Here is a 27,537-nt window from a genome sequence, read left to right on the forward strand (position 1 = left end):
CCAGCCAAGCTACGTCTTGGTGCTTGTTGGAAAGTTCTGGCGATGAGGCATTCTGCCAAATGACTTTGACAGTCTGCTCGGGGAACCATCCCACAGGCTCCACCCTCTCCTTTTCCCTCAGGGCCTCTAGGACGTTACGTGCTGACCACTGCCTGATGGACTTGTGGTCAAAGGTGTTTTTCTGCATAAATTTTTCCACCAGGGACAGGTGGTACGGCACGGTCCAACTACTTGGAGCGTTCCGCGGCAGCGTGGCCAGACCCATCCTTCGCAACACCGGGGACAGGTAGAACCTCAGCACGTAGTGACACTTGGTGTTTGCGTACTGAGGGTCTACGCACCGCTTGATGCAGCCACACACAAAGGTGGCCATCAGTATGAGGGCGATGTTGGGCACGTTTTTTCCCCCTTTATCTAGAGGCTTGTACACCGCGTCCCTGCGGACACGATCCATTTTCGACCTCCAGATAAAGCGGAAGATGGCTCGAGTGATCGCCATCGCGCAGGAGTCTGGAATGGGCCAGACCTGCGCCATGTACAGCAACAGCGAGAGTACCTCACACCTGATGACCAGGTTCTTACCCGCAATGGAGAGGGAGCGTCGCTCCCACATGCCCAGTTTCCTTTTCACCATAGCCACTCGCTCCTTCCAGTTTCTAACGCATGCCCCGGTCCCTCCGAACCATATCCCCAGCACCTTCAGGCCGTCAGCCCTGACAGTGAAGGGGACGAAGGATCGGTCAGCCCAGTTCCCAAAGAACATGGCCTCGCTCTTCCCACGATTTACCTTGGCTCCCGAGGCCAGTTCGAACTGGTCGCAGATGTGCATCAGTCTGCGCACCGACAGCGGATCCGAGCAGAAGACGGCGACGTCGTCCATGTACAGGAAGGCTTTTACCTGAGTGCCTCCACTGCCTGGGATCGTCACTCCTCTTATGCCCGGATCCTTCCTGATGGACTCGGCAAAGGGTTCTATGCAGCACACGAAAAGGACAGGCGAGAGAGGACAGCCCTGCCTGACTCCAGATTTAATCGGAAAGCTATCTGTTTCCCACCCATTGATTGAGACTGCGCTACTGATGTTAGTGTAGAGCAGTTGGATCCAATTTCGAATTCCCTCCCCAAAGCCCATTTTGGAGAGCACATCCCCCATGTAGGTGTGCGATATTCTGTCAAAGGCCTTCTCCTGATCCAAGCTGATGAGGCAGGTATCCACACCCCTGTCCTGTACATAGGCAATCGTATCCCTGAGCAGCGCCAGGCTGTCAGAGATCTTCCTGCCTGGCACAGAGCAGGTCTGGTCAGGGTGAATCACCAATTCCAGAGCGGATTTGACCCGGTTGGCGATGACCTTGGACAGAATCTTATAGTCCACATTCAACAGTGAAATGGGTCGCCAATTTCTAATTTCCTCCCTTTCCCCCTTGTGCTTGTAGATGAGGGTGATGATGCCTTTCCTCAAGGATTCTGACATACTACCGGCCAGGAGCATACTCTCGTACACCCCTAGCAGGTCCGGGCCGATCAAGTCCCACAGAGCCGAATACAACTCCGCCGGCAAGCCGTCGCTTCCGGGGGTTTTACTCTTCTCGAAGGACTCGAGGGCCTTAGTCAGTTCATCAGGAGTTATCGGTTTGTCCAGGCTCTCCCGCGTACTGTGGTCTAAGACCTCAGTGATAGAGGACAGGAAGGACTGGGAGGCCGTGCTGTCCGTGGGCTTCACGTCATACAGTCCGGCATAAAAGGATTTGCTGATCCTCAGAATGTCGGACCGTGATGACTTTACTGAGCCGTCTTCTTCCTTCAGGCTGCTGATCACAGAGCGCTCTCTGTGTACCTTTTGGAAGAAGAAACGTGAGCACGTCTCATCCTGCTCCATGGAGCGGACTCTGGAACGGAAGATGATCTTGGAGGCCTCCGAGGCAAAGTGCGAGGCTTGCTGGCCCTTCACCTCTTGGAGCTCCTCCTTGACATCGACTGCAGCCGGAGCAGATTCTGCATCTTTTTCTGGAGTCGGGACATTTCTCTCTGTTCCTTTCTAGCTTTCTGGGTGCCTTTGAGGATGAAAAACCTCTTGATGCTTCCCTTGGTCGCTTCCCACCAGTGTGTCAGGGACTCAAAGAGGGGTTTCACGGTTCTCCAACCTTTGTAATCCCTCTTGAGCTCCTCAATGTTCTCTGGGGTCAGCAGTTGCACATTTAGCTTCCATGCCCCCCTGCCCACCCTCAGGTCCTTCTCCAAGTGGCAGTCCGCCAGTAGGAGGCAGTGGTCAGAGAAGAACACCGGCTTGACCTCGGTGGATCTGACTGTGAATGCACGGGACACAAACAGGAAGTCTATCCTGGAACGAATGGACCCGTCTGGCCGCGACCAGGTGTATCTATGCTGCGCTCCATCTGCAGGGTTGCTGAAGACGTCGTGCAGCTTGGCATCCTTAACTGTTTCCATCAGGGATCTGGACGTAGCGTCCAATCTGCTGCCGGCCCTGCCGGATCGTCCAGCCGCATCGATGATGCAGTTGAAGTCACCGCCCAGAATGACCGGCCTGGAGGTCGCCAGCAGCAGTGGGAGCTGCTGAAAAACCTCCAGCCGCTCAGCCCCTTGTGCCGGGCCATACACGTTAATTAACCGGAGTGGAGCGTTCTTGTACATTACGTCTGCTACGAGGAGTCGCCCGCCCACCACCTCCTTAACCTCGGAGACGGTGAAGTTGCCTCCCCGCAGCAGAATACCCAGGCCGGAGGAACGAGAGTCGTTTCCGCCCGACCAGATCGATGGCCTATGGGACCACCATCGTGACCATTGCCTGTAGGAGCTGAGGTGCGGTATCGCACACTCCTGCAGAAACAACAGGTCAGCTTTGACCTTGGCTAGGTAGTCCAAGGTCGCAACACATCGCGTAGTAGATTTAATGCTACGCACATTTATGGATACAATCTTTAAACCCATTTTAAAGCATTTATTCTCCTACCAAACCCACTGTCTCTGAGAGTCCCAGACCTTTAGTCTGCTCCTTCATACCCCTAGTGAGCTCAAATTCCTTCACTTTGGATGGGCTGAGGTAGATCTCCTTGGCCGTGTTCTGCTCCAGTGGCATCTGGAGGTTCACGTAGAGAGCGGGTTTTGAGATGACCTTTGCTGGAGAAGCTTCTCCAAAACTCACCCCCTCTGGGGTGTTGCTGTTCCCGGCTTCCTGGAGCTGGGGTGCGATGATTGCCTCACTGCTCCCAGATTCCAGGGGCTGTGGTGCACTGGCCTCCTCAGGTTGCAGGCAAAGTTGGGGTGCGCTGGTCTCCTTGTTGTCTCCAATTTTCTGGAGCTCGGGTGTCTCGTCCTCCAACGCCCTGGAGCTTTGCCGCCTCTTCTGTCGGTGCCGCCCTGGCACTTCATCATCCGAAGAGCTGCTGCCCTTGTCATCCGTGTCGGATGGGAGACGCCTCTTGCCGCTTCTCTGGGAAACGCCTTTGCTTCTTCTTCGCTCCCTCTTACTTTTCTTGTTCTTCACCGTCCACCACTCCCCCTGCTGCTTTTCCACTGCTGCCTCCTCCTCCATTGATTCGCTGTCCTGAGGACTGGGAGGTTCAGGGGGTAGTGCTGCTGATTGGCTCTCTGTTGCCTCAATCTCTTTCTCCACCTTGTCTCTCTCTGTGTCCTCCTTTGTCCCGTTGAGCTCCCTGGGGGCCTTGGTGGTTGGAGTGACACGGAACATTTCTTCTGCTTCCCCCTGGTCGGCTTTGGCTGCCTGTGCGTAAGTACGGCAGCGTTTGGGGCAGGTCCTGTAGAGGTGACTTGCCTCGCCACACAGGTTGCAGCACTTGGCCTGTTTGCAGTCTTTTGTCTGGTGCCCTTCCTGTTTGCAGATCTTGCAGAGGGAGGCGCTGCAGTTGGCCGCCACATGACCAGCCTTGCCGCATGAGCGACAATGCTTGGGTTGCCCAGCGTAGACCAGGTAGCCACGGTTTCCCCCGATAGCGAAACTGGAAGGAGGGTGGAAAATGGCTCCCTTACCATCGGTCTTTAGCGTGACCTTAAACAGGCGTTTGCCTGTCCAGATCCCCAAGTCGTCTCGAATCTCGGTGCCGCTCCCCACCTTATCGAAGTACCTGGTGAGGAAGGTGACCACGTCGGCGACAGGGACGAAGGGGTTGTACACATGCACCATCACCACACGTTCCCGTTGCAACGGCAGAGAAAAGTGCGGCTCCGCCGTCAGGATCTTCATCTCCGGCAGGTCTCTCTTCTCCTCGAACACCCTCAGGAGCAGGACGCAGTCTGCCACCCGCTTGAACGTCACGTCAAAATAACCACCTTTGCGGGAGTCATGCAGGGTGAAGATCTCCGGAGCTTGGAAGCCGCACGCCTTCAACAGGATCCTCCTGGTGAAGAAGCCCCGATCCATAGGTGATCCTCCTTCGCTGTGGTTCACCGTGACTCGGACGGTGATAGGTAACCCACGGTATGGATTTGGATTGCGATTGGTTATCGCCCTTCCATCCCGACCTTGCCTTGGCAGGACCATGGTGTCGCCCCTGCAACACTTGATCTTAGCCAAAAGGCCGAGAAGCGATCTACAGCATTTAAAATATAAAGTTGGAGATCATTGGTAAAGTCTACAACAGGAGCAGCGGATTCCATAGGTACAGGCGAACACATCACTTTCAAGAGTGTGGGTTCATGTCCCACTCCCGGAAACCAAGAACTGTGATTGTACTCGAAAAAGAGTTACAATCTGTGACTGTTGATAACTCGAAAGAGTTCGAGAGTAATCAGGTTAACAAGGGGAGGACACAACAAATGAGACACTGATGCAAATTTCCACAGGTATAGGGTAAATTCTTTCGAGTTATCAACAGTCACAGATTGCAGCTCTTTTGAGTACAATCACAGTTCTTGGTTTCTGGGAGTGGGACATGAACCCACAACCCTCTGATTCAAAGGCGAGGGTGCTATGAACTGAGCCACAGCTGACCCCTCCTAGATCAAGCGCAGAGATATTTTATCAATCCGCAATGTAGCTCTTTTTTACAGACTCATCTTTACTATTCCATACCTCTGCTGGATGCTCTCAGAATTACACACACACCTTTACTGATCTACCCCCCCTGCTGGATATTCTCAGAATTACACGCACAAATGTTTACTGATCTACCCCCTGCTGGATGTTCTCAGAATTACACACACACCTTTACTGATCTACCCCCTGCTGGATATTCTCGGAGTTACACACACAAACCTTTACTGATCTACCCCCTGCTGGATGTTCTCAGAATTACACACACAAACCTTTACTGATCTACCCCCTGCTGGATGCTCTCACATTTACATACACACATCTTTACTGATCTACACCCCTGCTGGATATTCTGGGAGGTAAACAAACACACATTTACTGATCCACCCCCAGTTGGATGCTCTCACACTTACACACACACACACCTTTACTGATCTACCCTCTGCTGGATATTCTCAGAATTACACACTCACCATTACTGATCTGCCCCCTGCTGGGTGCTCTCAGAATTACACACATACATAACTTTGCATGGGCTTTTTTTATTCTTTGGCTGGATATCAGTGACTCAAGGATCGTTACCAAAAATAGTCCATGATCTCTGGATGATGATCCGCAATTGAGGACTGTTCATTCTGTCTTTGCGTTTGAAGCGTGGTGCATGAGTGGAAGGGAGGATTTGTATATTTTCTATATCTCAGAGATATGCAGAGATGACAATAATTTATAATCATGAAGTAACTTTATTATTAGTTTTTTCTGAATTCTTCAGAATGTCTCCTCTGAGCTCCAACTCAGTCTCTCTGAGTTTCCGGAATGTCTGATTGTTTTGCTCTGAGTCAACACAGAGGCTGAATCAATGAATCAAGATCAGTTAACAGAATCACATAGTCAAATACAGAAGAATTGAACTGGACAGGAGGGACATGGGTGAGGCAGCTGATGGAATTGTTTCAATCTTAGTGACAAAATAGTCAACGGGAACATCGCCATTGCTGCTGAAGCTGAAGGTGGAGGTGACAAAGGAGAGCTATTTAAGAAGATTTGTTAGATTTGGGAAATGACGCCGTGGGTCACCTTTGAATTCCAGGATGATCATGGGACAGTGAGCGGATTGAGGAGACGAGAGGACAACCGATATTATTTTGACTCAAGGCCAGGCAGATGTGGCGGTGAATGGATGAAACAAATGCCCGCCATATGCTCTCAGGAAACTGTCCATTGCAGTGAAGTGGAAATGGGACCTGTACCGGGAGAGAGGCCCAGAATTGATGAAGCAATGGCGTTCCTGCAGGGCAGGGAATCTGATTTGGGTACTTTACACAGGAGGAGAGATTAAGGGTGGATAAGGGGGCGGTGAACTCAAAGGGGAGAGAGCACGGTGAACTGAGATGGAGTCACAGAAGACGAGAAGTCACTTATTGCCGAGGTTGAGTGAGGATAACAGTGAAAACATCGTGGTGAGGATTTTTCGATGGTACTTCGGTGCAGGGCAGAGGAGGGCTTTTGTGAATGAGAGGGGAGGGGCGAACAGAGATGGTCTCAGAAGGAGAAAATGCGAGTGAAGTGAAAGGACACACGAAGATCTAAGTGCCAGACTGGCGCTATGATAGTCTGGACAGGCTGGATGGATTAGAGAGACAGCTTTGGGGGAGGGGTGGAGGAGACTGGGGTGGGGGACTTCATTCACGGCACCATCAACCTTTATCCAGGTTTCCATTTAGGCCGTGGTGTGCATGTCATCATTCACAATAAACTCAAGGCTCCCAAGGGCCTCTCAGTTGCTCAGTCGCTGGAACAGTGGTGGATATATTATTCACTCGATCAACTCGGTCTAGACACCCTCCAGATTTTAAACGGCTCTCCGGACCTTTCTGTCAACCTTTTCTCCTGCACGCACAACAATCCTATCTTCTGCAATCTACCCACATGACTGAACTCCCTCACCCCGGTCAGCCTTCCCGGAAATGGCATCTGCCGCCGATCTCAATCTAGAATTGGATTCACTGTTCCAGTTGATGTGCTGACCTCTCTGGAGCAACCTGCAAATTTCCTGTGTTTTTCCAGCTTTGATCGGAAATAATATGTCGAGGCCTGGAACATCGAGGGGTAATATCGCGACACCCTGAGAGCTTTGTGTCCCATTTCCCTGCAGACAGACGCAGGAGGGTGCACACTGTCTGGGTGCAAGCCTCAATTAAACAACAGCAGCGTGGGCTCTGGAAATGCGAATTGTTGTGGTTGGAATCTACTGCATTATTAAGTCATTCCATTGCTTTTCTTCCCTGCTACGAATTTTGATTTTTCCACCCATGAAGTGAGGCGAACCGAGTGACGCCGTTTATGAGAATGTTGATACTGGTGTATTCAACATTAGCAATGGGGAGATGACGGGGGTCGAACATAGGACCGCATACATGCGACGGAAGCGTTCTAACACTGAGCTGCATGACCTTTAACCACAATTAGCTCAGCGAACAAAGTGGGTCATGAGGCCATTTTGACCCCCGAGGCCGCTCTATCGTTAAATTACCCACTTGTAAAGTTACTTCATTTACCTGCCCATGTCCCATTTTGTAACTTTGTCACATTCATGCCATGCACGATCCTGATGTGCTCCCTTTTCACACAGTGAAACGGGCAGTATCCCAGTTGGATAGATTGAAACATGAAGATTCAGCACTGATGGACACCGATGTGCGAGCAGGCAGCAGGTTGATGGTAAATTGGAAAAGAATGGAGATTGGAGATGTGGGCAGCGGGCTGCAACAACGGAGGTTTGGCGAGATTTTATCTTTAAGAAGTGAATTGGTGGATGCAGTTTGAAGGAGAGGGCCGTGTTAGGAAATTAAGGTATTTTAAGTAAGTTATATCTGTATTTGTAGGTGTTAGGAATGAGTTTTTAGCTTTAATTGTTAATTTTCGTTTTCATTTATGTATCTGCCTGTAAAGGAGAGGTCAAGTTTAGTTCTGGTTTCACTTTCAAAGCTGTTTGCATTTGAGGATTTTACCACTGTTGTAGCTAATGTAAATATACAAGAGGACAAGGATCGGGTTGTTTAATTGAGTTGGGGGCTTTAATTTATGATTACAACAACGGTGATGTTCAAAGGATCCATTAACAACAAGGCATAATATACATCTCCACACATTCACCCCGCCCCCAGTAAATGTTGTATTAAAATCCCAAATATCATCTCCGCACATTCACCCCGCCCCCAGTAAATGTTGTATTAAAATCCCAAATATCATCTCCACACATTCACCCCGCCCCCAGTAAATGTTGTATTAAATTCCAAATATCATCTCCACACATTCACCCCGCCCCCAGTAAATGTTGTATTAAATTCCAAATATCATCTCCACACATTCACCCCGCCCCCAGTAAATGTTGTATTAAATTCCAAATATCATCTCCACACATTCACCCCGCCCCCAGTAAATGTTGTATTAAATTCCAAATATCATCTCAACACATTCATCCCCCTCCCCTAGTAAATGAATAACTTTGCTGTTCTTTGAAAATCCTCTGCAAGACCTTGTCAATGTTTAACCCGCACCCCACCCCCCTCCACCCCACACACACACATAAAAGGTTTCTAATGAACACAATCCCAGGATAATTTTCTCAATTTCTCAGACCGATTCGTTAACCCAGGAACAACGCTAGAAACACATCATTTATTGCGGTGGTGCGGGTGCCGGGAGGGGGGTGGATTTAATTTTTTACATCTTTCCCACCTTTTATTCGGCCTGTGTGTGTGCCCAGCCCGGGAGTAGGTGATGGAGACAGAGCAGGACCCCCGCTGCTGGTGAGTTCGGAGGGGTCTGACTGGAGCGGCGGTGACGGCTGATTTGTACTTAAGAAGATGTGGCAGTTCCTCTGAAAAACAGAACGGCTTCTCCCGGGCACTCTCCGCACACACTGATTCTCTTAGCAAGGCCACTCGGCTTTATAAAGAAGTTACAGAATATCGCTTAAACCCGCCGCCTCACATCCAGGGACACTCAACCCTCCATCGTCACAAGGTCTTTGGCAGTTTCACATTTAGCTCCGGCTCTCTCTCTCTCTCTCTCCAGTCAGAGAAGCAGCCAGAAGATCATCTCTTCCCAATGTCTGTCTCTGGGACCAGACCCATTCTCCAGGAGGCAGTGGTCTCCATTCTGCTGCTGATGGGTAAGTGCAGCCCCTTCCTTTTTAAATTTGGTTAGCAGCCACATGAGGGATTTCATTTTAAACCACACCAGCCCCCCCATCTCTCCCTCCCTAAAACTCGAAATGAGGAAGTTTCAAACTGGGTTTCTGCTCCAAACTCACAAACTCTTTTCTGAAGCGTTAAGAATTGAGGCCGGACATTCTCAGGCTATTGTTTCTCACCCCAATGCTCCGCTCCTCAAAACTTTCAACTCCAAATCTTTCCTTTTAGCTCAGCGATAGCTCTGATTCCCTGTCCTGCACTTAGAATTTAAAACAATTTCCTTCAGATTGTCCCCTCATCAATCCCTCCCTCACCCTCCCCCTCTCCACATCTCTGTAACCCCCTCCATCCCCTACAGTCCTCATCCTCCTGTTCACATCCCTCCCTCCCCCTCCCCCTCTCTACATCTCTGTAACCCCCTCCATCCCCTACATTCCTCATCCTCCTGTTCACATCCCTCCCTCACCCTCCCCTCTCCACATCTCTGTAACCTCCTCCATCCCCTACAGTCCTCATCCTCCTGTTCACATCCCTCCCTCACCCACCCCCCTCCACATCTCTGTAACCCCCTCCATCCCCTACAATTCTCATCCTCCTGTTCACATCCCTCCCTCACCCACCCCCTCTACATCTCTGTAACGCCCTCCATCCCCTACAATCCTCATTCTCCTGTTCAAATCCCTCCCTCACCCTCCCCCTCTCCACATCTCTGTAACCCCCTCCATCCCCTACAGTCCTCATCCTCCTGTTCACATCGCTCCCTCACACACCCCCTCCACATCTCTGTAACCTCCTCCATCCCCTACAGTCCTCATCCTCCTGTTCACATCCCTCCCTCACCCTCCCCCCTCCACATCTCTGTAACCCCTTCCATCCCCTACAGTCCTCATCCTCCTGTTCACATCCCTCCCTCACCCTCCCACCTTCACATCTCTGTAACCTCCTCCAGCCCCTACCGTCCTCATCCTCCTGTTCACATCTCTCTCTGACCCCCACTGTCATGCCATATTCCCCTAACCCTCCCTTTCTTATTTATCCCATTCCCCTTTCCAATGTTCCGATCAGATCTTCTTCCTCCTTTCAGTCAACTGGTTCCAGTTCACAAAATTCCAACTGCATCAAAATGAAATGTTCTCCCCCACGCTCCCACCCCCGCAATGATCTGCTCCTGCATTAATTTCACCAGTTTTAATTTGCAATCGCTGCCCTGTGATTTCACAGCAATGCCTGTGCAGCAACATTTCCAGTACAATCTACTAACTAATGTCTTTACTGATCTGCTTCCATTTCCATGTGGTGCATTGCAGCGGTGTCACTTGGAGCTCAGCACGGTGAGTAATTCAATGAGTCTAAGGTTCTCCTGTGTATGTTTACATTCAGTGCAGAATGGGGCCAATTCCCACTGGCCAATCACAAACAGCGATATCTGATGGGACACTTCATCAAATGGCTTTTGGGAATCAAAATTCCCCCCACATGGCCCCTTTATCCAACTTTCGAGTCACTACACCAAAAAAAACCTCTTGTAGGTTGGTAAAACATGATTTCCCGTGTAAAAAGTCATGTGGGCTCTTCCTGATCAAAGTGTGATTTTCTAAGGAAACTGCTATAACCTCTATAAATGCCTCCCAACAGACTGATGTGTTCGTGGAGCCTGGAGAGGGACAGGATTTGGTACAGGCTGCACAATTACCCCTCTAAGTGCAAAATTATAAAAGAAATGATGTCATTAAACATTTTGTATTAATGGTTGCAATAAGGTTAGATAGTTTAGTGTTTAACATGTACAATAATTTGCGAAGACTTTAGATGTAAAGTGTGTTTATGTTTAATTTAGAAATGTCATTTCCTATGCAATTATGTACAACTAGAGGGTGGGGAATCACAGTGATTATGTTCCGGGACTCGACATCATGAAACATGGATTCGTGACTAGAGGCGTGAGTTGAAGTCCTACTACATAAATGAGAAGTAGGAGCAGGAGTAGACCATATGGCACCCAGTCCACAAACATTCACGCCCTCCACCACCGACACACAGTAGCAGCAGTATGTACCATCTAGAAGATTCACTGCGGCAACACACCAAGGCTCCTTCCACAGCACATTCCAAACCCACAGCCGCTACCATTTAGAGGGACAATGGCAGCAGAAACATGGAACACCACCACCTGGAAGTTCCCCTCCAAGCCACTCACCATCGCTATACCTTCACTGTCACTGGATCCAAATCCTGGAACACCCTTCTTTCAGCACTGTGGGTGTAGATACCCACCATGGTCCAAACCCTGGAACTCCCTCCCAAACAGCGCCGTGGCTGTGCCTACAACACAGGGACAAAATCCTGGAACTAACTCGCTAACAGCGCTGTGGGTGTACCTGCACCACACGGAGATATTCCCGGAACTCCCACCCTAACCGCACTGTGGATGTACCTACACCACACCTACAAAATCCTGGGACTCCCTCCCTAACATCGCAGTGGGTGTGCCTAGACCACACGGACAAAATCCAGGCCTCCCTCCCTAACAGCAGTGTGGGTGTACCTACACCACACGGAGATATTCTCAGAACTCCATCCCTAACAGCGCAGTGGGCGTACCTACACCACACGGACAAAATCCTGGAACTCCCCCCCTAACATCGCCGTGGGTGTACCTACAACACAGGGACAAAATCCCGGAACGCCCACCATAACAGCATTGTGGGTCTACCTACACCACACGGAGAAAATCCTGGAACTCCCTCCCTAACAGCGCCATGGGTGTACCTACACAACATGGACAAAATCCTGGAACTCCCTCGCTAGCAGCACTGTGGGAGTACCTACACAACACGGACAAAATCCTGGAACTCCCTCCCTAACAGTGACGTGGGTGTGCTTACGCCACAGGGACAAAATCCTGTAAGGCCCTCCCTAACAGCACCATGGGTGTGCATAGAGCACATGGACAAATCCCTGTCATTCCCTCCCTAGCTGCAGGTAGGGTGTACCTACACCACATGGACAAAATCCTGGGACTACCTCCCTAGCAGTACTCTGGGTGTACCTACACCACACGGGCGAAATCCTGGAACTCCCTCCCTAACAGCAACATGGGTGTGCCAAGACCACACGAACAAAATCCTGGGACTCCCTCCCTAGCAGCGCCGTGGGGGTACCTACACCAGAGGGACACAATCCTAGGGCTCCTTCTCTAACAACGCCGTGGGTGTACCTACACCAGAGGGACAAATTCCTGGAAATTCCTCCCTAATAGCACTATGTCTGTATCTACACCACAGGGTCTGCAGCGGTTCAAGAAGGCAGCCCGCCACCACCTCCTCATGAGGAAATTAGTGATGGGCAATCGATGCTGGCCCAACCAGCGACGCCCACACCCCATGAACAAATTAAACAATTAAATAAGGATAACACCCCACCTGGTTTATTTCCAGCTGGGCGGCGGGCACAACATTGTCTGGCGGGCGTTAATGAGTGTGTGGGATGCAGGGGAGCGGATTCATTGTGGAGCACCAATAAAAATGTTTGTATCAAACCTGCCGTGTGTGATATATTGTTTATTCTTCAGCTTCCTTACCCAAACCCATCCTGTCTCTGGTTCCGCCATCGAGTGTTATTCTACCGGGAGAAGAGTTTTCACTCGTCTGCCATTTCCCTCTCACCGACTGCAATGTTGAACTTTACAAGGGTTTCAAAGACAGAGTCTTGGCCGCGAATGAAGTGAACTATACCGCCGCTTTCAAGGTCGCTGCAGCTTTACCATCGAAAGGGCAGAACTCCTACACCTGCAAATACCAAAAATTCTTCCAGAGGAACATGACCTGGGCCTATTCGCCGATCAGCGACCCGGTGCAGTTCAATGTAGCAGGTAAGGGAGACTCAACAAGACACTGACTGAGAGGGAGAAACACTGAAGGTCGCTAATTTTTAATTGGTTTATGGGGTGTGGGCATCGCCGGCTCGGCCAGCATTTATTGCCCATCCCTAATTGCCCTTGTTCCGGGGGCTTTTAACAGTCTAAATCGGGATCTAGAGTCACATGGAGGGTAGAACAGACAAGGGCGGCGGATTTACTTCCCTAAAGGACATTAGTGAACCCAGATGTGATTTTACGAGAATCTCCTCATGGTCATCACTGGACTTTTGATTCGAGATGGTGGCCGAATTGGAACCCAAGCCCTAAGAGTATTACCCTGGGTCTTTGGATTATTAGTCTATCGACAATACCACTGCACCTTTCCCTCCCCCTGAGCAGGGAAACCTCAGTTCCTCTAATTCATCACCTCACGCCGGAGAAAGAGACCCAAGCTGTTTATGTGACCGTAAGAAGAGCTGGCATGTAGCACCGCAGGTGTGGCGGGTCATTTAATGCGTGAATCGCTATGTCAACTTGGGGTTGCCATAGCCAAAGAGTGGAAAGCAAGAGCTGAAATATTATCGTGCAGCCCATGGCAGCCGAACAGCACAAATTTTGAGCCCGCAAACTCTAAAAGTTGGAATTTTTCGCCCGGCTTTGAGTTGCGCAATCAGTTGGGCTCTGAGCTCAAGTCTGGACTGATCGACGTGAGCCCAGGAACCGGGTCCCATTGCCGCTTCACGCTTCGTTTCACAATGTTGTCCTTATATTCACAAAAAGCGCTAGAAATAAATGATCTTGGGTCGGAAGATGTCAAATCCTTGTCGGTGGAGATAAGTTATAAGAAGGGGTAGAATACAACAATGCTAGCCAGCTAACTGTCAGTCATCATCAGTGGTACATTCTCCATAGCAATGCAAACTTGCCAGCTGATCAGCACTCTCTTCGCATGCGGTAGAAATTGTTGTTTTGTCCAGCATCTTATATTGATATTCTTGCAAAGTGTCCTGATGAAAAGCTCCGACGTGTCTCTTTTTTCAGCCATACTTGTTTGCTCCTTGCGCCCCATTTCTTACAGATGAGCTTCCAAAGCCCTCAGTCTCCGTGGAGCCGGCCTCCGGGGTGCTCTCGGTGGGGGATCAGGTTCACATTAACTGCACCACCAGCTACCCAAGCCGCCTCTCCCGCTTGTACAGGGAACGTGACGGGAGTATCATCGACACCCACAACACCTCAGAGTCCGTGCGGACCTCCACCTTCACCATCAAGGAGCTGGAGCCAATGGATGGCGGAGCGTACAGCTGCAAGGCGGTGAGGACGGTGCTAGGAAGAGATTACGGGTCCCCGCGTAGCGACCTGGTGCAGTTCAATGTGACCGGTAAGACATGTGTTATTCAATGTATCTTTGTCGCATAAAAAGGCAAAATTAGTGACCTTTTACTTAAATGCACGCAGGTTTCAGAACATAATAAATGAATTAATGGCACGAGCAGAGGTTAAAGGGTATGATCTTACAGCCATTACAGAGACGCGGTTACAAGGAGGTCAAAGCTGGGGTATGGGACTTTTTGAAAGGACAGGCAGGGAGGAAAGGGTGGTGGGGTAGCTTTGTTAGTACGAGATGGAATAAGTGCGATAATAAGAAATGATCTTGGACGGGAAGATGTTGAATCCATATCGGTGGAGGTAATTAGTAACAAGGGGAAGAAGACAACAATGCTTGGCAGCTAACTGTCGCTCATCATCAATGGTGCATACTCCATGGCAACACTACTTGCCAGCCAATCAGCACACTCTTGTGGCGTAAATTTTAGTTTATTTCCTCCTTATGTTGATATTCTTGTCCAGCGTCCTGATGAATGGCAGACAGAAAGCTTCGACATGTCCCCTTTTCAGCCATAATTGAGTTTCCAATGTTGTGAATCTGACGAAAGGCTGGTGCCTGAATCAGTTACCAGTCTGAACTCAGGAAGTGGCAAATCATGTCTTTGGCATTGCATTCCAAGACTCCACAATACTCTTTTTAGCGCCCAGGGACACAGGGGCGAGTGTCCTGTCATCATTCACACTCCACCTAACATAATTCTGGGGCAACGCGGGATGGGGCACTTGACTTGTCAACAACATGTAATTAGGTAAGAGGAGCTGGCAAGCCTAGGGGAAACGCCAGGACGTGCTGGTCCACAGCCTCGGTCTATTTGCTTGATAAAATGATATAGATGCCCGAGGGGCTTGCAAAGGAACTTCACCAGGCTGATTCCAAGGCTAACAGGGGCTGCCCTGTGAGGAACGACCCAGTAAAATAGGGCCGGGGGTGAGGCTTCCTAGTTGAAGCATCACAAAATTCTCAGAGGGGTGTGACGGGGTTGATGCCAACAGGTTATGGCCGGCATCCTTCCGCCCCACCCCACTCCCTACCTCCCCTCCACCCCCCTCCACCCCCCCCCCCCCCCCCCCCCCACCCTGCTTCCCCGGGCTGCGGTTTTGAGAAAAAGGGCGTGAGGGGACGTGGTGCGCCTTCTTCATCTCATGCTATTCGGCAGCTGGGGGCTGCACGCTCCTGTCCCTGCTGTTATCATGTAGCCATTGATCATTCCACCCCTAAATTGACATTGTGTCCATACATAAGACGAGCCCTTAGACCTGTGGTGACTCCCTACAGCTGCCATCTTAGTTCCATAAACAGCTTTTCCCTCACCAGTGTGCGTAGGACGATTTACTGTGCGCTGCTTCACTTAAGGAAGTGCGTAGTGTCAAGATGTTTGCTCGTTAATGACTTTGCCATGTTAATGTCAGAAGGAAGGTTAGTCTCTGAATCAATCGCCTCCGTTGTCTCAGTCAGGGTCAAATCCTGTCTCTGGCTGGCCATTCTGAAGACTTGCCTTATCCTGCTTTTTGGTCTCCTTATTTAAGGAAGGATGTAAATGTATTGGAGGCGGTTCAGAGGAGGTTTACTACATTGATACCTGGAATGAGTGGGTTGTCTTATGAGGAAAGGCTGGACAGACTGGCCTTGTTGGAGTTTAGAAGAGTGAGGGGTGATTTGATTGAAATATACAAGATCCTGAACGGCCTGGACAAAGTGGACGTGGAAAGGATGTTTCCTCTTGTGGGTGAGTCGGCCTGGACAAAGTGGACGTGGAAAGGATGTTTCCTCTTGTGGGTGAGTCCAGAACGAGGGGAAACTGTTTTCAAATTAGGCGTCGCCCTTTTAGGACAGAGATGTGGAGATATTTTTTCTCTCACAGTGGATAGTGTGAATTTGGAACTCTCCGCCTCAGAAGCTGGTGAAGGCGGGGTCATTTAATATTTTTACGGTGGAGGTAGATAGGTTCTTGTTCGCTAGGGAATCAATGATTATCAGGGGTAGGTGGGAATGTGGAAATCGAAACACAAGAAGATCAACCATGATCTCATTTAATGGTGGATTATGGAGCTCCAGTCCAAGAGTAAATACATCTAACTCCGACACTGCAGCACTCCCTCAGTACTGGCACCGGGAGGAGTGTCTGCCTGGATTCTGGAGCTCAAGAACTGGAGAATTGACCTCTACCCCCGACAGTGCAGCGATACCTCAGTACTGGCACCGGAGGCAGTGTCGGCCTGGATTGTGGAGCTCAAATCCTAGAGCAGGTGTCTCTGCCCCTTACCGTGTAGAAGCCTTTCTGCTTTGACATCGGGTAACTTTTGATCTGAATTATCGAGTTGAGGTGCCTGCAGACAATACTGAGTACCAGGAGGTAGTGATAAAATAACCCCACGCCGACCCACACTCCCGGCCTTTCTCCTGGTGCATCAATACCTGACTCAGTCAGTCTCCCAGTGTGTGCTGTAGACTATTCATGTCTGCGCCTATTTAATTTCAGAGGAGCTCCCCAGGGCCACAATTTCTGTCGAACCGCCTTCTGGCAAGGTCAGCAGTGGGAGGCCCATTCGACTGACCTGCACAGGCGCCATTCTGAACTCCGGTGGCCTATTCTACTTGTACAGCGATGGAGAAGCTAGGGGAACAATAAATGTATCCGGCTCTGTGCCGTCGGCCTCGTTCATCGTCAATGACTTGATCAGTGCCGGGAAATGGAGCTTCAACTGTGGCTATGCCAGGATAGTAAAGAAGACGGCATATTACTCAGCCCGCAGCGAAGCGGTGCAGGTAACTGTGACAGGTGAGTGACATTTAATAGCCCCCTGAGGCGACAGCCGAAATCACAATGTCAGTTCACGCATCTATGCTGGCAATACCCAGCTCTCTCCCCGCCACCTCTATGCACAATTCCATCATCTCTCAATTGTCACAATCTTTATCGGACTTCCAGTGCCGAATGTGCATAGACATCCCTTATTGAATGTTGCATACCTTGAAAGCTTTGTCTTCGATCGCCATTCCGAACTTAAGTCCAAAGCCGGTGACTCATCCGCTCTCCCTCCCAATTGTTCATACACTGGAACAGAATGGTCAATTCCTCGGTGTCATGTTTGACCCAGGGACGAGATTTCAAACACATTTCCTCTAATTCGTTCATGGGATTGGGGCATCACAGGCGGAGCCCAGCATCTAATGCTTCCCCCGTATTGCCCCAAGAGAAGGTGGTGGTGAGCTGCCTTCTTGAACCGCAGCAGTGTAGAACACCGGGCTGTTCTGGAGGGAGTCCAGGGGTTTTGATCCTCGTGGGTCACCATTGACCAGAAACTGAAATGGACCAGCCATATACATACTGTAGCCACAAGAGCAGGTCAGAGACTGGGAATCCTGCCAAGAGTAAATCACCTCCTGACCCCCCAAAGCCTGTCCACAATCTACAAGGCATAATTCAGAACTGTGATGGAATACTCTGCACTTTCCTCGATGAGCACAGCTCCCACAACACTCAGGAAGATCGACACCGTCCAGGACAAAGCAGCCTCGCTTGATTGGCACCCCATCCACAGACATTCACTCCCTCCACCACCGAAGCACAGTGGCAGCAGTGTGTACAATCTACAAGATGCTCTGCAGCAACTCGCCAAGGCTCTTTAAAGGGCACATTCCAAAACCACGACCACCACCATCTAGACAGACAGCGACAGCAGAAACACGGAAACACCACCACCTGGAAGTTCCCCTCCAAGCCACTCACCATCCTGACTTTGAAATATATCGCTGTTCCTTCACTGTCTCTGGGTGAATATTCTGGAACTCCCTCCCGAACAGCGCTGTGGGTGTAGCTGCGCCACAGGCACTGCAGCGGCTCAAGAAGACAGCTCATCACCACTTTCTCAAGGACAACTAGGAATGGGCAATAAATTCTGGCCCAGCCAGCAAATCCCACATCCCGTGAATGATTATAAAATAGAAAAATCCTGCTACAATGAACGGATGATGATGTAGTTCCCAGGGAGGATAGTGTGTGGCTTGGAGAACAACTTGCAGATGGTGGTGTTGCAATGCGTCTGCTAATCATTTGCCGAGGCATAAAGTCAGTGCGAATGCTGCCTATTTCCACCTCTATAACATCGCTCGATTCCCACTGTCTCAGCTCATCTGAACCTGAAACACTCATCTGTGCATTGTTGTTGCCTCTAGAATTGATCATTTCAGCACGATTGCGGTTAGACTCCCATCTTCTACCCCTTGTAGCCCGAAGCTGATCCAATATGCCTGGTGCTCCATGTCCTCACACGCACTGAGTCCCGCTCCTGTATCCCCGCTTTGTGCTCACTGTCCTACATTGCCGCCTGCTCCAGCAACGCCACAACCTTAAAACGATAATCCTTCTCTTCAAATGCCTCAACCTGACCCTGAACCCTTCCGCAGGAATCTACAATACGGACTCCCCTTTACAGGTCTCTACATGGGCTCCCAACACATCCCTAATTCCAATGCTCAATTCTCAATCCTCATCCTCCCGTTCAAATCCATACGTGACACATCGGCCCATCCCTATCTCCAACACCCCTCCACCGTCACTGCAATCCTTCAATATGCAGAGTGCAGTTTTGGTCTCCTTATTGAAGGAAGGGCATTGGAGGCGGTTCAGAGGAATTTTCCTAGATTTCCACCTGACAAAGGTTGGACAGACTGGGCTTGTTTCCACTGGATTCTAGAACAGTGAGAGGTGATTTGTTGGATTTGTACAAGATCCTGAACGGCCTTGGCAAGGTGGGCGTGGAAGGGATATTTCCTCTTAAGGGTGAGTCCTGAATTAGGGTGCACTGTTTTAAAATCAGGGCTCACCCTTCTGGGACAGAGATGAGGAGGATTTTTTTTCTCACAGAGGGCTGTGAGACTTTCGAACTCTCTGCCTCAGAAGACTGTGCAGGCGCGGCCATTGAATATTGTTAAGGCGGAAGTAGATAGACTCTTGTCAGGTAAGGGAATCAGACGTTATCGGGGCCTCGATGGGGAAGTGGAAATCTAAACACAAGAAGATCAGCCATGATCTTATTGAATGGCGGAACAGGTTGAGGGGCCGATTCGTCTAATCCCGATCCTATTTCCTATTTTCTGTTATTCAATCCAGGCCTCTTGAAATCCCTTGAGTTCCATCTCTGCACCATTGGCGGCCGCGCCATAAGCCCGGAGGCCCTGCGCTCTGGAATTCACTCTCTAAACCTCTCTTTCTCTATTCACTATCTCCCCACACACCAGCGTGCAACACCTTACCCTACGCCCCACATCCCCACAATCTCTCTCCTTTAAGATTCTCTTCCAAAACCATCTCTTTGACCTAAACCAACATGCTTTGAACAAGGTTAGAGAGAGAGAGTGAGGGGGCGAGGCGCTATGCAGGGACTATATAGTGGGACGAGAGATGTGTTTGGAGGACGTTGGAGAGATTGGGAGGGGGCGAGGGGCCATTGAGAGATTTGAACAGGTGTTCGAGAACTGTAGGAGCTGGGGGTGGTTACACGGATAGGGAGGGAGGGGGCGAGGGACCACGCAGGGATTTGGACAGGAGGAGGAGAATTGTGGGGGCTGGAGGAGGTTACAGGGACAGTTATGGAGGGGGCGAGAGAGATTTGAAAAGGAGGATGAGAATTTTAGGTACTGGAGGAAGTTGCAGAGTCCGGGAGGGAGGGGACGAGGAAGGGATTTGAACAAGAGTATGAGAATTGTAGTGTATAGAGCAAGTTACAGAGATAGGAAGGGAGGGAGTGAAGGAGGCATTTGAACAGGAAGATGAGATTTTGCGGGGTTGGAGGAGGCTACAGAGATGGGGAGGAGGACGCGGGGCCATGTAGATATTGGACCTGGATTACTGTGTGCAGTATTGGTCTCCTTATTTAAGAAAGAATGCAAATGCAATAGTTTCAGAGGAGGTTTACCAGACTAATGCCAGGTATCGGCGGGTTGTTTTATGAAGAAAGGCTGGACAGGTTAGGCTTGTATCCACTGGAGTTTAGAAGATTATGAGTTGATTGGATTGAAACCTTTTAGATGCTGAGGGGTCTTGACAGGGTGGATGTGGAGAGGATGTTTCCTCTTGTGGGAGAATCTAAAACTAGGTGTCATTGTATAAAAGTGTGGGATGGCCCATTTAAGACAGAGATCAGATGAACTATCGTGAGTCTTTGGAAATCTCTTCCTCAATCGTAGGTGGAAGCAGTGCATTTGAATATTTTTAAGGTAGAGCTGGATAGATTCTTGGCAGCTAATGGGGTGAAAGGTTATTGGTGGTAGGCAGGTGATGACAATCAAGTCTGCCATGATTTTATTGAATGGCGGAGAAGCCCAAGGGTCCAAGGGGACTACTCCTGCTCCTTATTCGAATGTCCATATGTAGGATGAGAATTGTAGGGGCTGGAGAATGTTACAGAGATAAGGACGGAGGGGCAAGGTAAGGATTAGAACAGGAGGGTGAGAACTGTAGGGGCTGGAGACGGTTACAGAGATAGGGAGAGAAGGGGTGGTGTGCTTTGTTGATATTTGAACATGAGGATGAGCATTAAAGGGGCTGGATGAGGTTACAGAGATAGTGAGGGAGGGATTTGAACAGGAGGACGAGAATTATAGGGGCTTGAGGAGGATACAGAGATCGAGAGGGAGGGGCTGAGGGAGGGAGTTGAACAGGAGGATGAGAATTTTAGTGGCTGGGGAGGTTACAGAGATAGGGAGGGAGAGGGGCGAAGGGCAATTGTCGCATTTGAACATAAGGATGAGAATTGGAGGGGCTGAAGGAGGTTACTGAGATAAGGAGGGAGGGGGCGTGGGGCTATGATGGTACTTGATCATGAGATTGAGAATTATTGGGGCTGGAGGTGCTTACAGATATAGGGAGGGAAAGGGAGTGAGTGCCATGGAGCGATTTGAACCGGAGGGTCAGAATTGGAGGGGTTGAGGGAGATTACAGAGATAGGGAGGGAGCTTAGGCCATAGAAGGATTTGAACAAGGGAGTGAAAATTTTAGGGGCTGGAGAAGGGTACATAGATAGGCAGGGAGGGGGCGAGGGGCCATGGAGGGATTTCAACATGAGAGTGAGAATTGCTGGTTTTGGAGTAGGTTACAGAAACAGAGAGGGAGTAAGTAAGGGGCCATGGAGGGATTTGAACATGAGAGTGAGAATTGCAGGTTTTGGAGTAGGTTACAGAAACAGAGAGGGAGTAAGTAAGGGGCCATGGAGGGGTTTGAATAGGAGAATGAGAATTGTAGGGGCCGGAGAATGTTTCAGAGATAGGGAAAGATGGCGCGAGGGGCTATGATGGTGTTTGAACATGCGGATGCGAATTATAGAGGCTGGAGGAGGCTACCGTGATAGGTGGGCTTGTGATGGGGCATTGAGAGATTTGGAGCGGGGTGTAAGAATTGTATTATGTGGTACAGGTTGCAGACATATGGAGGGGACAATGGGGTCAAGGAGCCACTACTCGTCTTTGCAAAGTTGTGTGAGAATTACAGATTAATATTCTCCCCTCTCTTCTAGATTTTAATGGAACATGCGATTCATTCCCAAACGTTTTGTGCCTCGTTGCTAATTTCATTCTTGGGATTATGTCTATCCTGGGAATAGAGTGAAATCCAGTCAAGGAAAATGAATGCTGTAGCTGTGTGGGTTATCACTCGAACATTTCATATTTGAATAAATGCAATTTTGAATCTATCTCAGTGTCTACATCATGATATCAACATGTACCAATTTTCCATTAGCAAATATCAGCAATGTGACTGAAGGTTCCCCGATGCTAAACCCAGAGTGCAGCCTTATACTCCGCTTTCTGTTACAAAGGATGTAACATGCATCCAATCTTCTCACTCTTTGTGAGAGGGGCTCTTATAAAGGTGCAAAAGTATATTCAGTTGGGGAGGGGATTGTGTCAGCGTGCTAATGCCAGTGAAGCAGTCCATGCCAAAATTCAGCAAGACCTGGACAATATCCCGGCTTGGGCTCTCAAGTGGCAAGTAGCATTTTAACCACACAAGTATCAGGCAGTGAACATCTCCGACAAGCGAGAATCCAGCCTTCGCCCCTTGACATTCAATGACATTACCAGCATTGAATCTTACACTGTCAACACCCTGTGGGTTAACATTGACCGGAAACTGAACTGAACTACTACAATATAAATACTGTGGCTACAAGAGCAGGTCAGTGTCTAGGAATCCTGCGACGAGTAATTCACCTCTTGACTCCCCAAAGACAGTTAACACTCTACCAGAGACGATTCAGGTGTGTGATAGAATATTCCCCACTATCCTGGATGAGTGCAGCTCCCACAACACACAAGAAGCTCGACACCATCCAGGATAAAGCAGCCCCGCTTGATCATTTCTAATCCACCAACATTCACTCCCTCCGCCACTGACGTACAGCAGCAGCAGTACGTACCATCTACAAGATGCATTGCAGGATTTCACCAAGTCTCCTTCGACAGCACCTTCCAAAACCACGACCACTAACACCTAGCAGGACGCGGGCAGCAGATACATGGGAACACCACCACCTGGAAGTTCCCTTCCAAGCCTCGCACCATCCTGACTTGAAAATACATAAGCCATTTCTTCACTTTCACTGGGTCAAACCCTGGAACTTCCTCCCTAACAGCACTGTGGGTGTACCCACACCACATGGTCTGCAGCGGATCAAGAAGGCAGCTCAACAGCAACTTCTCAACGGCAACTAGGGATGGATAATAAAAGCTGGCCCAGCCAGCGAAGCCCACAACCCTGAACGAATGAAGAAAAAGGATTCCTGAGGTCCAGGGGAATGGGGCCCTGGGGAATGGGGGAAAATCCCACCATGAGTGGGGGATGGAATATAACTTCAAGTAATAAATCTGGAATTGAAAGCAGAACTGTCCCATCGATTGCCATGAGTAGTCCACCCGCTTCACTGATGTCCTTTAGAGAGGGAACTCTGCCTCATAGACGTTTACAACACTGAAGGAGGCCATTCTGCCCATTGTGTCCGCGCTGGTCAACAAATGGCTGACTAAACTAATCCCACTTTCCAGCGCTTGGCCCATAGCCTTGGGAGCCATGGCAATACAAGTAAATATATAAATACTTCTTTAATGTTGCGAGAGTTTCTGACACAACCAACATTTCAGGCAGAGAGTTCCAGACTCCCGCCACCCATCCTTGTCTGGCCCGCCTACATGCTACTCCAGACTTCCAGAAATGTGGCTGACTCTTAACCGCTCTCCATCACGGCCTAAAAAGCCAATAATTTCAGGGCCATTAAGGGATGGGCAGTGAACGTTGGCCTTGCCAGTGACGCCCACAACCCATGAAAGAATAAAGACAACGAAGGTAATGGCAAGAGAAACGCAGTCAGAAATGTTCCCTTTAAATCAGCTTCTTCAACATGCATCCCCTGGGCCGGCTGCGGACACCCAAAACCCCTCCATTTGGCCCCTGGAGGCACTTTTCAAAATGCAGGTCAAGCAAATGATTTTGAATGGAAGATGTTGCATGGAACTGTTCCTCCAATCAGAGACTGTTTGTCTCCCGCGTTTGAGGCGCCCCTGTGTGTGTGTGTGTGGGGTGGGCGGGAGTGGTGCGAGAGACTGAGGGGCTGGTGGTTTGCGATAGGCTGAGTGTTTGAGGGAGGGGTGATAAAATAAGTGTGTGGGGGTAGTGCGAGAGATTGAGGGTGTGAGGCGGGGGTGCCAGAGGCTGAGTATAAGTGGGGCTTTGCAAGGGACTGAGTATGTGTGGGTGGCAGTGCGAAGGACTGACGTTTTGAGGTGGATGGCGAGAGTTTGTGTGTGTTGCGGGGGTGGGGGCGGGGGCGGTATGCAAGAGACTGGAGGTGTGCAGTGAGTGCAAGAAACTGATTGTGTGGGTGTGTGCGGGGGACTGAGGGCGTACGGAGGCGTGTGAGAGGCTGAGTATATGTGTGGGTGTGTGTGCGAGAGACTGATTAAGATGGGGGGTACGTGAGGGAATGATTATGTGTCGGGGGAGTGTGTGTGTGTGGTGGAGTGCGAGAGACTGAGAGTGTGTGTGGTGGAGTGCGAGAGACTGAGTGTGTGTGTGGTGGAGTGTGAGGGACTGAGTGTGTGTGGACCGGAGTGCGAGAGACTGAGTCTGTGTCGGGGTGCATGCGGTGGAATGAGTGTGTGCATGGGATAGTGCGAGAGGCTGAGTGTGTGTGGTGGAGTGCAAGGGACTGAGTGTGTGTGTGGTGGAGTGCAAGGGACTGAGTGTGTGTGTGGTGGAGTGCAAGGGACTGAATATGTATGGGGGTTGTTGCGAATGACTGAGTGTGCGTGGGAGGAGGGTGAGAGAATGGGTATGTGTGGGGGTGATTGCGAGAGACTAAGTGTGTATGTGGGGGGAGAGTGCGAGATACTTTGTGTGTGGGGGCGAGTGTGAGAGACTAAGTGTGTATGGGGGGTGAGCGCGAGGGACTAAGCTTGTGTGGGGGTGAGTGCGAGGGATTGAGTGTCTGTGTGTTTGTGTGTCAGTGTGTGTGTGTGTGCGTGTGTAGAGGCGGGCGTGCGTGTGTAGTTGGGTGGGGGAGCGAGTACCAGAATCTGACTGAGTTTGTTGTGGGGGAAGGGAGATCAATTCTGCCTTGCGCGCAGTCTGAGGTTTCTTACTCACTCTCAGCATCTCACACTGACACACACGCACACACACACACAAACTTACACACCCCCACACCCTCGCACACACACACCCACACAAACACACACACATACGCTCACAAACACACACACATACGCTCACAAACACACACACACGCAAACACACACGCTCACGTTCACAAATACGCTCACGTTCAGGCATACACAAGCACATACACAAATCCCTGCATGGCCACTCACCTCTCTCCTTCGCCAGCCGCTACAATTCTCAACCTCCTGTTCAAATCTCCCCCTCACCCCCTCCCTCCCTATCTCTGTAACCTCCTCCAGCCCCTACAATTCTCACCCTCCTGTTCAATACCCTGTTTGCCCCTCCTTTCCTATCTCTTTAACATCCTCCAGCCCCTATATTTCCCAACCTCCTCATGAAATGCCTCTCCAGCCTTCACCACTCACCTCTGTCACCTCTTTTTTTATGCCCAATTTACACTCCTTTTATCTTTCGGCCTGTCTCTCCTGTCCCCTTTCTCTGAATGTGGCCTGTCACTAGTTTGTTTCTTGCGTTTTCCAATACCTCACTGAAACTGAAATGCTTATCCGTTTTCCCTTTTCAAGGGAAAATGTACATAAACTTTGCGATTCCGCTTCTGGCAGTACATTGAAAATACAAATAACCATCCGCCTATAAAAATATAAAATCCTAAAAATATCCTTGATCATTGACTTAAATTGTTACTCTGTAATTTAAAACGTGAGGGACCAGAACAACTGCCAGGCGGCGGATATTGAGCCACGCTGTCCTTTGATGTATTGAAATTCCGATGTTGCAATTTTTCTGCAACTCTGCAGTTGCTGGGACAAAAAACAATTACCGAAAACTTACAAGATGATCCCGGTGGTTGCTTGTAATCAGTAATTGTCATTTTCTTTTTATCGTCCACGTCAGAACATGAGAAAGAGCGAGAGGAGGAGCCTTTCAACAAGGTCATAGTTGATCACATTGCAGACTCTCGTCCACTTTCCTCTCTATACTTCATGGCCCCTTGCACATCAGTGAGTATTGAGTAAATTCAATAGCCCAGCCTCCACCTCTCTCTGCGTAAGAGAATTGCAAAGATTAACCACCCTCCATAGAGCCATAATGTCATAGCCATAGTGCGATGCAGCACAGAAACAGGCCCTTCGGCGCATCGTGTCTGTGCCAGCCACCAAGCACCTATCTATTCCAAAGCTCTGTTTTCTTTATCTCAACAGATGCTTTTGGACCTGGTGAGTTTTTACAGCATTTTCTGCTTTTGTTCCGAACTATTCTAATCCTACTATCCAGCACTTGGGCCAAAGCCCTGTATTCTATGGTGTTTCAGGTGCTCATCTAAATACTTCTTAAATGTTGTGAGGGTTCCTGCCTCTATCAACCCCGAGGCAGTGTGGTCCAGATTCCAACCGCCCTCTGGCTGATAAAAATTTCCTCAATTTCACTCTAACCATCCTGCCCCTTATCTTAAATATATGCCACCTGATTATTCACAACTCTGCTAAGGGGGGAACATTATTTCTATCTACCCCATATGTGCCCCTCACAATTTTGAATATCTCTACCATGGGGCTGTCTTGTTTCAAGGAATGTACATTTTCCCGATAACCCCACTCCCCTCCCGTTCCCTCCCCAGAGTGTAGGCCATGTGCTCTTTATTTCAAGAGGGATGCACTTACTTCAGAAGTAGCTGTTTCTGCCCATCAACATCAGTTCTCAAACACATTAAATGCGTCTGTGAAACCATTAATTGTGAAATTATTCTGATTAGCGAAATAAAACCCACCAAATTGTCCATGTCATATTTCCCGTTTCTTCATTTTAGGTAACCTTCTGGTGAATATGAGCTCCCTTTCTTTCTGTCCCTCTCTCTGTCTTGCTCCCTCTCTCTGCCTCTCTCTCTCTCTCCCTTTCTCATGTCTCTTTCTTTCTCTCTATATCACATCTCTCTCTCTGTCCCTGCCTCTCTCTCCTTCTCATCTCTCTCTGTGCATCTCTCTCTCTCTCTGTCTCGCACTCTCTCTCTGTCTCTTTGTCTGCCTCTCTCTTTCTCATCTCTGTCTATGTCTGTTTCTCTCTCTCTGTCTCCCTCTGTCTCTTTCTCATCTCTCTCCGCCTCACTTTCTGTCTTGCACACTCTCGCTATCTCTGTCTCGCTGTCGCTCTCCCCCTGTGGCCTCCAGAATATTTCTACAGTATGAAGGCTAAAATTGTTCAAAGTTCCCCACCCGTGCCATTGTTAAAAATGATATTACCTGTTCCACTAAACGTCAACATTTCTACCCCATATAGCCAACCCTCTATGTCAACTATTACTTTTTAGTTGGACTGACCCATTTTGTGGTGTTGACGTTAGATTGCTGTTATCCTGAAGCCCCAGATTCTCCTGCTCTCCAACATCAATCAGCTTTCACTCCGCCCCAG

The 27,537-nt window shown here is 49.6% G+C and overlaps 2 protein-coding genes across 2 annotated transcripts in view; both read left to right on the forward strand.

Annotated features, from left to right (window-relative positions):
- The window catches only part of LOC144672519 (Fc receptor-like protein 2), a 287,381-nt gene that overhangs the window by 89,692 nt on the left and 170,152 nt on the right, over positions 1-27,537 (forward strand). The window lies entirely within an intron of this gene.
- Positions 12,228-22,283, forward strand: LOC144672520 (osteoclast-associated immunoglobulin-like receptor). Its single transcript, XM_078534363.1, has 4 exons — positions 12,228-13,081; positions 14,148-14,447; positions 16,936-17,235; positions 21,971-22,283. The coding sequence occupies exons 1-4, from the start codon at positions 13,030-13,032 to the stop codon at positions 22,060-22,062; spliced, it is 744 nt and encodes a 247-aa protein (XP_078390489.1). The 5' UTR covers positions 12,228-13,029; the 3' UTR covers positions 22,063-22,283.

Source organism: Cetorhinus maximus, chromosome 38, assembly GCF_964194155.1.
Source record: "Cetorhinus maximus chromosome 38, sCetMax3.hap1.1, whole genome shotgun sequence".
Taxonomy (NCBI): Eukaryota; Metazoa; Chordata; class Chondrichthyes; order Lamniformes; family Cetorhinidae; genus Cetorhinus; species Cetorhinus maximus.

Excerpts from the sequence above, each read along its gene's own strand:
- LOC144672520 (XM_078534363.1), top strand. The coding sequence starts at position 13,030 with ATGACCTGGGCCTATTCGCCGATCAGCGACCCGGTGCAGTTCAATGTA. Across the intron at positions 14,448-16,935 it reads GGTGCAGTTCAATGTGACCG|AGGAGCTCCCCAGGGCCACA; the intron begins GTAAGACATGTG and ends ATTTAATTTCAG. Across the intron at positions 17,236-21,970 it reads GGTGCAGGTAACTGTGACAG|ATTTTAATGGAACATGCGAT; the intron begins GTGAGTGACATT and ends CCTCTCTTCTAG.